Source organism: Epinephelus lanceolatus, chromosome 12, assembly GCF_041903045.1.
Source record: "Epinephelus lanceolatus isolate andai-2023 chromosome 12, ASM4190304v1, whole genome shotgun sequence".
Classification (NCBI taxonomy): domain Eukaryota; kingdom Metazoa; phylum Chordata; class Actinopteri; order Perciformes; family Serranidae; genus Epinephelus; species Epinephelus lanceolatus.
The window spans coordinates 24,420,830-24,436,214 of record NC_135745.1 but is presented as its reverse complement, the minus strand read 5'-3'; the positions used below and the strand labels follow the sequence as shown (position 1 = coordinate 24,436,214).

The 15,385-nt window shown below is 45.3% G+C and overlaps 1 protein-coding gene across 1 annotated transcript in view; it reads left to right on the top strand.

Moving 5' to 3' along the window:
* The window catches only part of LOC117271534 (vertebrate ancient opsin-like), a 128,136-nt gene extending 113,715 nt beyond the window's left edge, over positions 1-14,421 (top strand). Inside the window, exon 4 of the mRNA XM_033649753.2 lies at positions 10,915-14,421. Coding sequence (XP_033505644.1) covers positions 10,915-11,199 — 285 coding nt within the window. The 3' untranslated portion in view covers positions 11,200-14,421. The remainder of the gene's footprint in view (positions 1-10,914) is intronic.
* Positions 14,422-15,385: the final 964 nt, after the last annotated feature.

Below are 15,385 nucleotides of genomic sequence, written 5' to 3'. Positions count from 1 at the left end.
TAGTTATAGTCATAACATTACGTTCCCTTTCAGTCGATTCACTCGGTACAACACACAGTTGTATATGGGACCTATGATCGCGCCCCGCAAGCAGCTATCAGAACCGTAAAACCTCCCCCAGCGCACTAGGGTGCACAGCCGGCTGAGAGGACAGAATGAGCCACCGAAGGGGCTGTCACATCCAGACGATAGAGCCATACCCCTAGTGGAGTGAGCTCTCACACCCTGGGGCAGCTCATGGCCTCTGCTGCTGTATGCAAGAGAAATCGCTTCTACAATCCAATGGGAGAGACGCTGTCTAGACAGAGCTTTACCCCTAACCGGATTGGCGAAACATACAAATAGCTGGTCACACAAGCGCACATCCCTGGTACGTTCCATGTACGAGCGCAACGCACGCACAGGGCACAAACAATGCAACTTCCTCTGCTCCTCAGTGACAAACGGAGGAGGACAGAAAGCCATCAAGTCAAAAGCCATGGAGCAATAGTCTGCAGGGATAACCTTAGGTAAATACGCAGCGTTAGGTCGTAATGTTACCTTGGAACCATCTGGGGTGAACTGGGTGCACGAAGGGTGCACAGAGAGCATGGAGGTCACCCACCCGCTTAGCTGAGGCTAACGCGAGGAGAAGAGCAGTCTTATATGAAAGGATCTTCATATCTATCGACTCAATAGGCTCAAACGGAGGCTCACAGAGAGCTTCCAAAACCAAAATCAGATCCCATGAAGGAACACCAGGCTTAACCACAGGCTTAAGCCGGCGCAAACCCTTCAGAAAACGCATGGCAAGGCGATGAGCCCCTGCATCAAAACCAATATGACAAGTTGAAATAGTGGCCAAATAAACTTTAATAGTGGAGAAGGACAGCCCTTTATCTGACAGTTCCTGTAGAAATGTCAATACATCCACCATAGAGCACTGGAAGGCGACCATGTTACGTTCCTGGCACCATACCTCAAATGCACGCCACTTATAGGTGTACAAACCTCTGGTTGATGGTGCCCGGGCACTCTGGATCGTCTCCATGGAAAGCATGCAGCCGCCACAGCTCTGGGCGCGGGTGTAACACCTCTCCTCCCCCCTGGGAAAGGAGGTCCCTGCACAAGGGGAGCTGCCAGGGTCTCTCCGCCAGCAGACTGATAATCTCCGCGTACTACGTCTTCGTTGGCCACTGTGGAGCCACCAAAATCAGAGTTAGGCTCTGGCGCCGTACTCTGTCCAACACTGGCAGTATCATTTCCGCGGGGGGAAATGCATACAGGAGGGTGTTGGGCCATGGGTGAGCCAGCGCATCCACTCCCAGAGGTGCGTCTCAATCTCTCAGAGAGAAAAACAGAGGACAGTGAGCATTCTCTTTGGAGGCAAACAGGTCCACCTCTGCTCTCCCAAAATACTCCCAAATCTGACCCACCATTCGTGGATGCAATCTCCACTCGTTCGCCAGCGGACCCCCTCTGGAGAGGAGGTCCGGTCCCAAGTTCAGGTGGCCTGGTATGTGCGTGGCCCTGAGGGACAACAAGTGAATACTGCACCATGTTAACAGAGAGTGAGCCAACTTCAGCAGGAGAAGGGACCGAGTCCCCCCCGCCTGTTTATGTAGGAGACCACTGTTGTGTTGTCCGTCCTGATCAGAACGTGTTGGCCTGTCAGGGCTGAACGAAAGTGCTTCAGCGCCAAAAAGATGGCCAGCAGCTCCAGATAAATGATGTGGAGCCTGCTTTGCTCCTGTGTCCAGACCCCTCTCACTGCTGCACCGTCGCACAGAGCCCCCCACCCCCTTAGGGAGGCATCTGTGGAGACGACCTTGTGGGAAGTCACCCTCCCGATAGGCGAGCCCACACACAGCAGACCGGGTTCCCTCCATGGGAGGAGCGCAGTCATGCAGGTGGGAGTTACCGACACTTTGCTTTGAAGGTGACGCTGAGGGTGCAGACGAAGAGCACGAGACCAGCGCTGAAAACCCCTCATTTTCAGCAGTCCCAGCGGTACCACTGCTATCATGGAAGCCATCATGCCCGCTAGTTGTAGGACTGTGTGGTAGCGCAGTTTGCGTTCCAACTGAAATTGAGCCAGACAGTGCTGAAACGCGGCCACTCTGTGTTCTGAGAGGTGCGCTCTGCCAGAGGCGGTGCATATTTCCAGCCCAAGGAAAGAGAACTGCTGGCTGGGAGAACTGCCTCCCTAAACACTCTCTGGGGCTTGCGATCAAAGCCCAGTCGTCCAGATATGTCAATATGCCGACGCCCTTCACTCGCAGCGGGGCTAGAGCCACCTCAACACATTTTGTGAATGTCCGATGGGGCCAGGGAAAGACCGAATGGCAGTACGAGGTATTCGTAGGCCGTCCCCTTGAAAGCAAACTTCAGAAATTGTCTGTGGTCTGGATGTATAGCTACATGATAATAAGCGTCGGTCAAGTCTATTGACGTACAAAAGTCCCCCGGATTGATAGCAGCTAGCAACTGCTTTAGTGTTAACATCTTGAACCTGTATTTCCGCAGGTACGTGTTTAACACCCTCAAATCTAAAATCGGACGAAGAGCTCCCCCTTTCTTCGGAACAACGAAATAGCGGCTGTACCAACCTTTGTTTGCCTCTGAAGGGGGAACCTCTCGTATCGCTTTCTTGTCCAAAAGGGATTTTACTTCCTCTCTCAGGACCACAGCCGCGTCGCCATTCACCACCGTGTTTACGATTGTGTGTAACCGTGGTGGTCTGACCCGGAACTGTAGCCGGTAACCATTGGCAACGGTTTGTTGTACCCACAGGGAGGCTGCGCATGCGCGCCACTGAGGGAGATGCACTGCCAGTCAGCCCTGGAAGCCCGTTGCACCCTCTAGCGGGCCGGGGTGGGGTGACACTACCAGACTCGTCTGGTTTATTATATTTTGATTTATTGTTTGTGGTGTGTGTTTTATTGTTGATTCTGTACAATGAACATTTACAACACTTGTACCATGAACAATGTGCACCTTTATTGGGGCATTGAGAACATGAACATTTGGGGAACACACAGTGTTTAACTGAACATTTTGAGCACGCATAGTGGTCATACATGGGGGGGTTAAGTGCTTGGGAGACTGAGTGGCAACAGTACAGCGTCTTTTGAGGCTGGGAGACTGAGCACGAAACAACCGCAGCCTTTTTAGCAGCGAAACGAGGAGGGAAACCGCCTCTCCCTGCGGCATGTAGCCCTCCATCCCTCTCCCTGAGGCTAGGATGGGGGATTAATCTTCCTCCGGGGCGCTGAGCCCTTCAGGCCCGGTGGTGGACCCTTACTCCAGGCTGAGGGACGAGAGGTCTGGTCCGATGTCGGTTTAGCCGGGCGGGGGCCGGAAGAGGCCGAGGAGTCTCTCCTCTTGGGGGGAGGAGGGGGGCCCATGGGCTTGCGAGCCGCAGCTGGTTGCCTGGGCCTGGCATCACGTCTGGGGATAAGATTCCGTAGAGCCTCCGTCTGCTTCTGCCTGAGCTCAAACTTGGCCTGGATGGCGTCGAGTGAGGAGCCAAATAATCCCGCCGGTGATACTGGCTCATCCAGATATGCGACCCTATCCCTGTCCAGAATATCGGAGAGACTGAGCCACAAATGACGGTGCGCCACCACCGTGGAGGCCATGCCCCTGCCGTGGTAGAGAGCCGCAAAGCGAGCCGAGCGAAGGATGTAGTCCGTCGTAATTCTTAGCTCCCTTATGGCGGGTGTCAGCGGGCTGTCGGGAGGCAGCCAGCTGTCAAGCTCCATAAGCTGGATAGCCTGGTAAGTCAGGAGCATGGACAGGGGATTGGGGACACGCGCGGCGCCCACTTGCACCCGGTAAATCTTGTCCAGCTGACCGGCGGAGAATCTGCAGTGTTTAGACGGCAGGGTTGGGCCGGTTGAGCCGGGGTTGCGTGACGGGGCTAAATAAGGCGCTAGCGAGGGCTCCATAGGCGGGGAGTTTACCAAGCCGGCCGCCTCCGCTCTGTCCAACTCCGTGAATTGACCAGAGCCGGGTACGGTGACGCGGGTGGACAATGGATGGGACCAGGAGGAGGTTAGCTCGGCCATAAGATCCGCGTGCTGGGGCAGACAATTTTTAACCTTCGTGGATTCCCGCAGGAGATAAAATCCGGCAAAAGAGGACGGCTTCTGGCTTGGAGGGGGGGAAGGCCACTCCACCTCCAGCTTAGCTGCAGCATGGCAGCACAGCGCGAAAAAAGACGTATCCTCAGGGCCAGCTGACGCGGCCGAAGCGACGCTTTGGGCTGAGGAGAAGGCGTCTTGTTCGTCGTCGGAAAATGCCTGGGCATCGAGACCGAGGTCCAGTACATCGTCCTCCGAATAAGAAGTGGACATGTCGAGCTGAAGCTCGCCAGCAGCGCAGGATGAATACGCCGGTTCGCCCTCCATGGGCTCGCCGGAGAAAGCCAGGCTGTCCCACTCACTTGAGGGGGGTTCACCCGGGAGCTCCTCGGGCTCAGAGGCGGACGAAACCGCATCAGCCGTCTCAGAGAGCAGAGGGTCCTGCTTGCTAGCAGCTGCGGAGCCAAGGACCTTAAGCACGAAAACCTCCAGCTTCTCGAGTGTTGTTCGCGGGAGAAGGTGACAGCTATCGCACTTCTCCGGCTCAGCCAACGCGGTGCGCGCGTGGACAACACCGAGACAGACAGGACAGGCATCGTGTAAGTCCTTACGGTGTAAGACGAAGCCGCATCCTTGGGGGCAAGGCCGATGAGCCGACTTCTTCTTAGCCTTCTTAGGAACGGTACTCATCATGCGATATTTCCCGTTAGCGTAATTTGGTGGAAAAACTAGCGCCCTGTGGGAAGCTAGGCTAACACCAACAGAACAGTTTAGCTAGTTTTCCGATAGCCGATAAGCTAAATTACCTGAAAGCTAGTAGGCGTTGCAAGGTGTTCTCTGCAAGGTGAAATGCAAAAGAACTGGGGATGGAGCTGACGACCGGCCTCTTATGCGCAGGCGGGGCCTGCACCATCTGCCTACAGGCATGATTAAAGGTGTATTCACCCAAGGGAGATGAAAGCAAGATATCCCATTTACAACTGTGCGTTGTACCGAGTGAATCGACTGAAAGGGAACCCTTAATACACATAATATTATTCATCCCTACAACAGGAAATACTTTTTCCCTAACCTGATATGAAGAGTGTGCTGCACATGTGAGCATTTTTGATGATCGCCTCATGCCTTTCGTCTTTGCGCATTTAACCATAGTTGTTTTAGTTGATGGGCAGTGGCGGCTGGTATGAGATAAAATTTAAGTTTTCAGCCATTACTCCTTCTATTCTGGCTCCCAGTAAGACAACATTTTAAGACTCCTGTGTAGCCTACAGCCCTGTGGTGGTGTGTTGTGCTTTGCCTCCAGCTAATAAAATGACGTCTTTGTGGCGATGGTCCTAAAGGGTCTATAACAGAGACGTTCTCTCCCTTACTTCCTACCTCACTACATAAGGTGCAGAAATACCTCCTGCTTTGGCACTGAAGGTTGGCAATGACTGTAATTCATAAGGTGCAGAATCGTCCGTTAAGGACACAATTATCTGGATATTAGTGATGCACTGATCGACTGGCTGGTGGCCAGAATAGGCTGATTTTCAGCTTGATCAGCCATGACCTGTCAACGGCAGGTCAGTCTCAGATGAAGCCAACACTTTGCCGCTCACATTTACATATATGTGCCACATGATGGTACACGTCGCACCTACAGTGGTACAGTGTAACTATCACAGATGCTGCAGCCCATTTTTGTTGCCACTTTAACAAATTTAGCCACAAATCAAGACTATGAGGGAAAAAGTTGTGATTCATTCCCATGCATGCTGCTAAGAGTAATCACAGTGAGCGGCTCTTCTTCCAGCAGCACAGGGTCAATCCTCTTCCTCTCACTCTGTACACACAGTGTGGTGCAGGCAGGAGGAGAGAAGACGCTGCTTGCTGCAGCAGTGGGAGTTAATTTATCAGCCTAATGTACACACAACTTTACATTCTTGTAAATAGATACTGATTCATATATTATCTTCATAAAATAGTCATATCTATATTATAAGCCTAAACACACATGCGGTATAGAATAATATTTTCTACAATTCCTCTTCTTTGATATGTAAATAATTCATTTGAGCATATATAAATTTCTTGCACCTGTTCTCTTTTGGGAAAGAAAAACATTTTAGATAAATTAGGATAAACTGCATTCCATTTTTAATTGGATTTTATTTGTGCAAAATAAGTTTTGTGACCTGAAGCACTTTTTATTTTGAGATTTGTTTGAGTGAGAGTGAGAGAAGTTCCTGTAACCTGGAGCACTTTTGGAGAAAATGTTATTTAAAAGTGAATATTTTATTATAAACAATTTAACTTTCATTAGAGAAAAGTTTTTTTGTTGCTGTCAATTCTCTTTTTTAGAGAGAAATAAAATCAGAATAGGCAGGCCAGACTTTTAAAAACCCTGAAGTTGGATCTGCCAAGAAAATTGCATCAGTACATCTCTAGCTGCTGTAACAGGCACAATGGGCTTCACTTCTTCACTCGGCATGAGCAACACACTGGGTTCAAAAGTCGGCTTCCAGCTGCAGTCTGAGCAGGTACCAGGGTGGTATCGACAGACAACAGCTTGCTGCTAATCCAGTCAACACAATTAGACTCTTATAGGAGAGCAATGAGCATAGCTGGAACATTGACTGGCAAAGTGCTGACTACCCTCACAAAAAAAAACCCTTGTCAAGGGATGGCTGTGGCTGACCAAATTTCTCATACAGAAGCCCACACGACAGGAAGAAACCACTGACACATAGAAGTTACGCGAATGTGACAGGCCCAAAAAGACTCCACAAGACTCTAATGAACAGCTCAATGAGTTTAAACCTCAGACCACTGCTGGAACCCAGAGTATTTTGCAAGGTGAACTGAGCAGACACACTCTGAAGGGTGTGTACTATGGATCACAACCACAACCATGTCAAGCATTGTCACCCAGGTCCTCTACTATCAGTGGCTGACTAGGGCAAGGCATTCGTATCGATCATAGCATTCTTCTATGATAGAGCTTCCCAGAACCAGCGGGCTGGTCAGGTGGTCTCATCCTCAGTTGGATCAAGGAGTTGGGATGAACCAATCCAATACTGATATCGGATATCACGCAGATACTGACTCAACTTGCTGTCTAATGTATCAGTGACAATGGGGCCCATTTTTTCCATTCAATTCTATGTTTAAGTCTAATAAAGCTTGCATGTACTATGTCATGCATCAGCAGCTTGGCGATAGACCGCATTTTGTTCTAATTTTATACTGTTTTATTGCTTTATACTGGACTTTTAATTCCTGTTTAAGAGGTTTACACATTTGCTTGTTAAGTTGCTGGTGTACGGTTTATTACTTTAATAATAAATAACAATAAAGTAGATTTATATCCATCTATATAGTTGTTACATTTTGTTTTAGTTAGGAAAGCAATGTTTAAGTCAGGCCTGATGTTGCCAGCACACAAGAGAATGATCCCAGTCACTTCCGCCATAATGAGGCATAAAGCTAATTAATTGAACACTGGTATCAGATCAGTACTTGGTATCAGCTGGTACCCAAAGTCAGGTGTACTGGTTACTGTAGGGGGACTGAAAAAGTCGGATGGGTGCATCCCTATCAAGGAGCTACCCCAAACTTACAGACATCAGATAAAGAGCCTTTTGTTAGCTGATTTTTGTGTGCCAACTTGTTCAGTCCAAACTAGAAATTAAACTGTCTCGGGGGAGAGTGAAAGTTTTGTTGGGTTGTAAATCCAGAGTTGATATACAATGTACAAGTGTAGTCACCACTTGTCCAGTGATAAAGGAGGGCCTGGTTACTGTAAATGTTTGCCCAGACCCAATACCCCTGTTTTTCTTGTTGTCTACAGCACAGTTCTCAGCCCTCAATCAAACCACCAGAAACTAAAGCACAGTAGTCAACAAGTGGGCCACTTTGATTGACTGCTGACATGCAGCAGAACCCTGACCTTTGTTTAACTTTTCATTAAGTTGATACAGTGCAAATCCAGAGTGGGCTTGCTCTTCTCTCCCTTGACAGAGTCTTTGTTCATACAGAAAGAGAGGGACACCCAAGAGCTCATCACTGTCTCAGCTCCAAAGGGTTGTTAATTATATAGTTAACCATGGACACACAGTGAAAGCTGCAGCCACTAACCAGTGAGAGCTCCCATTCCACTGGTTGATGGTGCCTAGTATTTAGTGTCCAGTCTGTCAGCGTAAGGCTGCACCAGGGTTTATCTGGGTGGACAACAGAACAAAAAACTACTGTTTGTACAAGAAAATCAAACCCAAAAAAAAAGCCTAAATTCAGGGTGCTTTCAGACCTAGAGTTGTCTTGCTTTGGTCCGAATCAGGGAGTAATTTTGTTACAAAGTTTTATAATTGCCTAGAGTTGGTTCGTGTTCTCACGGCAGCATTTACAAGCAGACCAGATCAAATGCCTGCACAAGAAAGCTGCTCTTGATTGGTCAGAATTTCCATGTGGGAAAAATCCAGGAAGTAAACATAACATTGAAGAAGAGTACACTTGCAAGATAAATGTGACACTTTCTAATGTCACAATGGAGGGACAACTACACAGGTTGATTTTAGCGCTGGTCATCGTGCGTGTTTCACAGATTACAGATTGTTATTTTAAGTGACTGCTTACTAAATGGATCCCTGCAGAGATAGACCTTTTTGTTAAAGAGTAAGATCCTTTTTGTTTAACAAGAAACAGCCCATCTATCGCTTTTAGCAAACCCACCAGACTCCATTTGAATAAACTGTAATTTTATCATTTGAAAACAAACTTTATTCAAAGTCGATGGAAACAAAATAAAATTCACAAAAGCTGTCTTGGTTTTTCTTTTCACTGTTCCAACAATCACTAACCCTAGTTTGATTGAAATGAACTTTTAATTCACCCAGTTAGATGTGAAAATATGCTGGCTCTGTACACGCTAAAATTACTGTTCACTTTAATGGAGTCTGGTGTCTTTGGTAACAGTGATTTTGGGACTGTTTCTGGTTAAACAAAAGGATCTTACTCTTAGTAAAAAGGTCTTTCTCTGTAGGGATCCTTTCCATAATGTTGTCAGACACTTAGAATGATCATTTGAGCCTTTACATTGTGGTCTCGCTCAATACAGAACCAATTTCGAAAATTGTCTCCATAAAAACACGGAAAAATACAGTCCAAACTTACCCTTGAAGGTAACAGCTTTTACTCATTTGACACATAAAATTGTCCTATGATTATTATAAACTAATAGGGCTGTCCCGAACCATGGACGTACACACACATTAATTCTTCATTTTTTCGGACCTAATTGTATTGCGGAGTTTTGCACAGCGGCGACCAGATCTTTGCTCTCAAACCACAAAAAAATGTGATGGCACAACAGACTCCTTCAGTACATTATTCTATGCTTTCTTTTCATTTTCACATTGGCTAGTCATCCTGTTTATCTTCTGATTAAATCAGAACCGTTGAAACAAGTTGTAGGAAGCCTCTACAAGTAATTGGTTGCTGGCAGACACTCTGTGCTGCAATAAAATGGTTAATCAGCAGTGCCGTGCACTGTAGAGCTGATGCGCTGCTGGTTCTGTCGGCCTGAATAGAATATAATGTCTATAGCCTTACTGTTGTGCACAGCATTTATAGACTGAGCTGAGTAGTGATGCGCGGGTCGACCCGTAAACCGCGGGAACCGCAAATGGACCTGCGGGTCGGGCAGCAGTGATCGTCTGTTAAATCGGGCTGTAAATGATATTTGTTGAGCAGGTGACAGTCCGCGGCCGTTTTCAAAACACACTTGTGTCATGCACTCCAAAAGAAACTTGTTGAAACTTTAAACAATAATTTATTGTACAAAACGGGGGAAACAAACGTTGACAAAAACGTAACATAATTCATATCAAATTCAAAAGATAACAACAAACAGCTACAAGTTAGAGGGAATAGTGATAAAGTGGTAAAACCTGGCATTGATCCACAGCCTCAGATGGATGCACTCAAGCGTGCCGTGCGCACAAGCTCAGTTGGTAGGCGATACTATATTTTCACATTTTTAACAATGCAATTTAAAAGTTTTGATTTTTATTGATAACCTACATTTACCAACAACAAAAAGACTACATTTAGCACCAAAAAAATGTTTACAAAAAAAAAAAAAAAAAAAAAAAGTAAATAAAAAAACGATTATCGAAATCCAAATTTTCCAAATTTTAACAAATACCTACCCATAGAAACGAATATTCTAATATCCGAATATTTGGGTACAGCCCTATAAACTAAATGGAAATTTTGGGCAATTTTACCAAAGAGAAAATACCAAAATAGGTGAAACTCTCCACACTTCACCACACTTTATAAGCACACATTAAAAAATTACTTATCTAGTTAAAAATGCAGTAATGGTTCGCACTCATGATTGAGAATGTAATTAGTTGAACATTTAATTTACTTTGGAAACTTTAGAAATTATTTGTGTCCCCTGGCGTATTGTTCCACATGAACAGACAGGCGACACAATAACCTCATTGACAGAGTGGTACGGTGGGAAGCAGGGGTACAGAGCAGGGCAGGAAGAGGGAACACGGGTCTGATCAGTCCTAATTATCTGGAATTTGCCTAAAGGACCACCAGAGAGAGAGAGACGGAGAGATACAGGAAAATTATGTGGCAAATTAACTTCCTGTTACTAGAGACCACAGCTTGAATGAAATTCATGTTTAGGCAATATGTGTTGTGGATGTAACATTCATATTCATTGTTTTCAGACAAGATCTGGCAACAGTTTTACAAAAATAACCTTCTTGGCTACAAGGTCATCCTCTGTGGTGTCTTGAAGAATTTTGCAGCGCAGTATATTTCTGATGTCTGTGTTGTGTGCTTGCCCCAGTTTTACAGATGTTTCCAAGCCCTGCTACATTGTGAGACTCCGCGACGAGGCTCCAGCTTAAAGAGCTCCTCCAAGGTCGCCACCAAGGCCGTAAGAGGCGTAGCAGTGACTGGTCCCCGCCGCACCAACGACTTCCTATTTATGGTAGCCTCCTTGGGTCAACCAGCAGCCACCATCCCCCAACTGGACCCCTCAGTGGAACCCACCATTGACGTCACCAAAGGCCCCTCTTCAGACATCAACAAACCTGTCGTAGTATCGCTAGTGGCCCACTTTGACGGCTGATGATCAGCTATAACCACAAACTCCCAAACTCCCCAGCCAGGACATCATTAATAATGAGAGAGGTGGTGTTACTGAGGCTTGGAGAGTAGCAGCGAGTCCAGGTGGATTTTACGCGGCTGTTGCATCAGCTTCACCCCAGCTAGTAGACATGATGGACCAGTAACAAAGGCTTGGACTGCCTCTGGACAATATAAACCTGCAAGAGGTGGGCATGTGTGTTTCTCTGCAGAGAAAAAGTATATATCTGTCTTGCAAGGGACAAGCATTTAAATGATGTTCTTATCACAATTTTGGGAGAAAGCACTGTTGGATAAGATCAACCGTCAGAAATGTGCTCAGAGTGCAGGAGGAGGGATAAGATGTATTTTGTATTGATTGGTTACTGGCTGTGGTTACAAAGTGAGGTTTAAGAACACAAGTTGTTTATCACCCCGAGCAGTTTAGAATCTGTTCAAGAGTAGAAAAGATTAAAAGACAAAAGAGACAAGAAAGAGTGATGAGAGCGTGCTGGTAATTATTTTAAAGTATCAGTCTTTTAGCTTTCATTCTCCACCATTAATCACTTTAAATGCATAAGTAGTTTTCATTTAAGTGGTTTAATGTGTGGTTTGTTGGACAAGTAGCATTGCTAGCATGCTAGCTACATTACAGTTTTTTCAGGATTAGTGACTTAAGAATAGTGAAATAGGTGCATGTTGGAGAGTTACTGTATAGTTTCTTCGACGTGAAAAAAACGATGTGCACGTGCACTGTTGCAGCACACAAATGAGTTTGAAGAAATACAGTGTCTGGTGCTACTTAGTGGATAGACTTGATACAGATACTCAGTGCTGGCAAAGCCGCCAACAACAGGGCTGAACTGAAGCTTAATCTGTCATAGTGGTCAAACTGTGGAACTGAAACATCTGGGTTGGTCATGTAATGCCACTAGGCTCAATTGATAATTTTTTGAGCATCTCAACCCCTGCAAAATGTTTTGTCTCACTATCAAGATTTTATCCATTCACATTTCTCAAGTGTAGAAGAGCAACACGATACAATCGTTTTAATTTCAATTCCAGTTAGCAAAGGGCTAAACCAGCAGTTAGCCACTCAACCACCTGGTCTCTGGTGCACCCGCTGTGTATGCTCAATGATGCAGGAGCTGTATCCAGTTCTCTTTATACATTCATGGCAGTGATCAGAGGTAATGTTTTTCTATCATTAGCCAGTCAGGCAAATGGGTCAGTAATCTAACTGCCTGGAGGAAATTTTTACTTTCTTTTTACAAATAGTTGTATTTATTAGTGGTTATCAAGTTATTTGTCATGAAAAATGACTCAGTTTACTCACCTTGCAGCCAACTGCACAATACATTGCTGGGGTTTCATCCACATCCTCTTCACACCACCTGAATAAGCTCCTGTCTCCTGGATAATTTAAATACTCGCTTTTGCCTCAGCTCAAAAACTTTGTCTTTACCCTTTGCCATTTACTTGCAAGTGCCCGACTGCCCTTTTGCTAAGCCCCTCCCCTTTGTGATGGTCCGACAAGCTGTCGAAGTAAGCATGGAGCCCACACCGTAACTAACTGCACTCCCTAAAGACATATTATCATATTTTGGAAAAATGAAAGAGTGATTCCAGAGAGAAGCAGACAGAGGGGTCTACAGTCTGTGTTTGAAGGATATATCCAGGATGTCAAACTGACTCAGCAGCAACAACAGGTTAAAAAGACAAAGATAGTTAGAAGCTAAAGCCGAACTATAGGCTACAGATCACAGTGTAAAAGTGAACCACCACATCACTGCTGATCGACACAGAAGACAATGAATATAAAGGGAAACTTCACCGATATTGAACCAGCTGTGTGGCATCGCAGTGTGTGCAGATGAACAGTGTTTGGCTTCGTCCCTGTGACACTGCCAGCACCCGGTAGTGATGGCCAAATGAATCCTCATGAAGCATTTTCTTTATTTTCTGAGCCCACTATATTTGATGTCATGGTTTAAAGAGAGAGGCTCAAAGAATTGCAATTCAGTATGCTTTCAACCTTTTACTGAACACCAAGCACCATCTAGTGGGCTCAGAAAATAAAGAAAATGCTTCATGAGGCTTCATTTGGCCATTACTAGCACCCGGACCTCCACTGCCGGACGGGCAGGGATGAAAAAAAAAAAAATGTGATGACACACAGCTGGTTGAATATCAGCAAAGTTTCCCTGCTTCCCTTCACTGAATCCTGTACAGCAGGGTTGGTCTTTTTTTCACTGTTATAATCATTCAAATCTTTTTCCAACCTCTCCAGGTAATGAGTATCATTAATAAACGACGTGCCCCAGGCACAACATTTAGCTCCTAATCCACAAAACCAGCCTGAAAATGAAGGAAATCTGAAACGACTGCGTTAGAGTAAATGGAGTACAGCTGTGTTCCCTCTATATATTTATATTAGTTTACTACAATGATCACACTGATATAATCATACGCATCAAAGGGTTAAATGAAACAATTAATGTATTTTAGAGAAAATATAAAAATATGAAGATATATATCATAAATCGCGGCATACCCTAAAAACTCTGAGATATTATTTATAAGCCATATCACTCAGCCCTGCCTCTCTGGACTGATCTTTTCAGACAGACATTCCTACATGTGCTAACAGCTGTCAAATCAGTTTTTTAACTGTGCTGGATTTGGTCAACACCCAATGTGCAAGGTGTCCCACAGGCCCTTTAATGTGAATGATCTTCGGTCATCTCTAAAATTATAAGCGGTTCAGTGCATTGCACATGGGCACACAGTCAGTAGTGCATGTGGACAGGCATCAGCCTCTTCTCAGAATTTCCACAATCTCCAAAAACTATTTGCCTCCATCAAAGCCAGCCAACAGTCTTTAAATATCAGAGGAAATCCTAACCAGAGACACTAATTATTTTCTGGTATTTTCCAGGAAAACATAACAAAGAACTTCACCCGAGGCAACAAATATCTTTTAGATGGAATAAGTTTGTTCTGTATATATTGTTTGCCATGTGCTTGTCTGCATCTTGTTAAATTTTTTGATAACTGATACAGCTGCAGAGGATTACAGCATGTGCAACCTTTTTGTAATTCACTTTGAGCACACAAACTGTTTTCTATGTGCTGTTTAGATCTTGTATACATGAGATATACATGATATACATGAGTTCATACCAAAGCTACAGAAATTTGAATATTTTTTGAGGAGAGCTGTTCAATAAAGGTTTTTTATGCAAATGTGGTGTTTTATTTGTGAGGTGGTCACTATTAACGAGGCTAAAAGTGTGACATTCAGTATACAGAAGATTCATTCATTCATTCATTCATCTTCTAACCGCTTCATCCTCTTGAGGGTCGCGGGGGGCTGGAGCCTATCCCAGCTGACATTGGGCGAGAGGCAGGGTACACCCTGGACAGGTCGCCAGACTATCGCAGGGCTGACACATAGAGACAAACAACCATTCACGCTCACATTCACACCTACAGACAATTTAGAGTTACCAATTAACCTAGTCCCCAATCTGCATGTCTTTGGACTGTGGGAGGAAGCCGGAGTGCCCGGAGAGAACCCACGCTGACACGGGGAGAACATGCAAACTCCGCACAGAAGGGTTCCCACACCCAGGATCGAACCGGCAACCCTCTTGCTGTGAGGCGACAGTGCTAACCACCACACCACCGTGCCGCCCATACAGAAGATTAATAGTTGATATTTATATAATATGTCAGGTAACAGATGTGTTATTAACCATTTGCTACACTATGATTAATCAATCATTGTTTGGGGGAGGGGCTTAGTGGCCATATATAGAGTTTGAGGGTTGGTTTATTTCTGTGTAACCTGTCTAAAACCAAAAATAGAAAGGTAAACATTGATCTAGTGGTGTGTATGTATGCTCTAACTTAAGCTGCAAACACAAGTTGTAAATTTAACTTTTTTGTCCACTGTGAAAATGGCTCATCAATAGGACTGAGCTGAATACTTGGATTAAATGAGTATCTGGTACAAATAACATACTTTATATGAATGCAAGTACTATACCAGTAGAATCTGTCAATATCTGTGCTCCTGATGGGGGTAAACCCTCATTTAGGTACCTGTGTTTAATGCTCAATTCTAAGATTGTTGTATCTGAATAGTGTTATAATGAATTATAAATATAGCAACTTCTGATTAACCC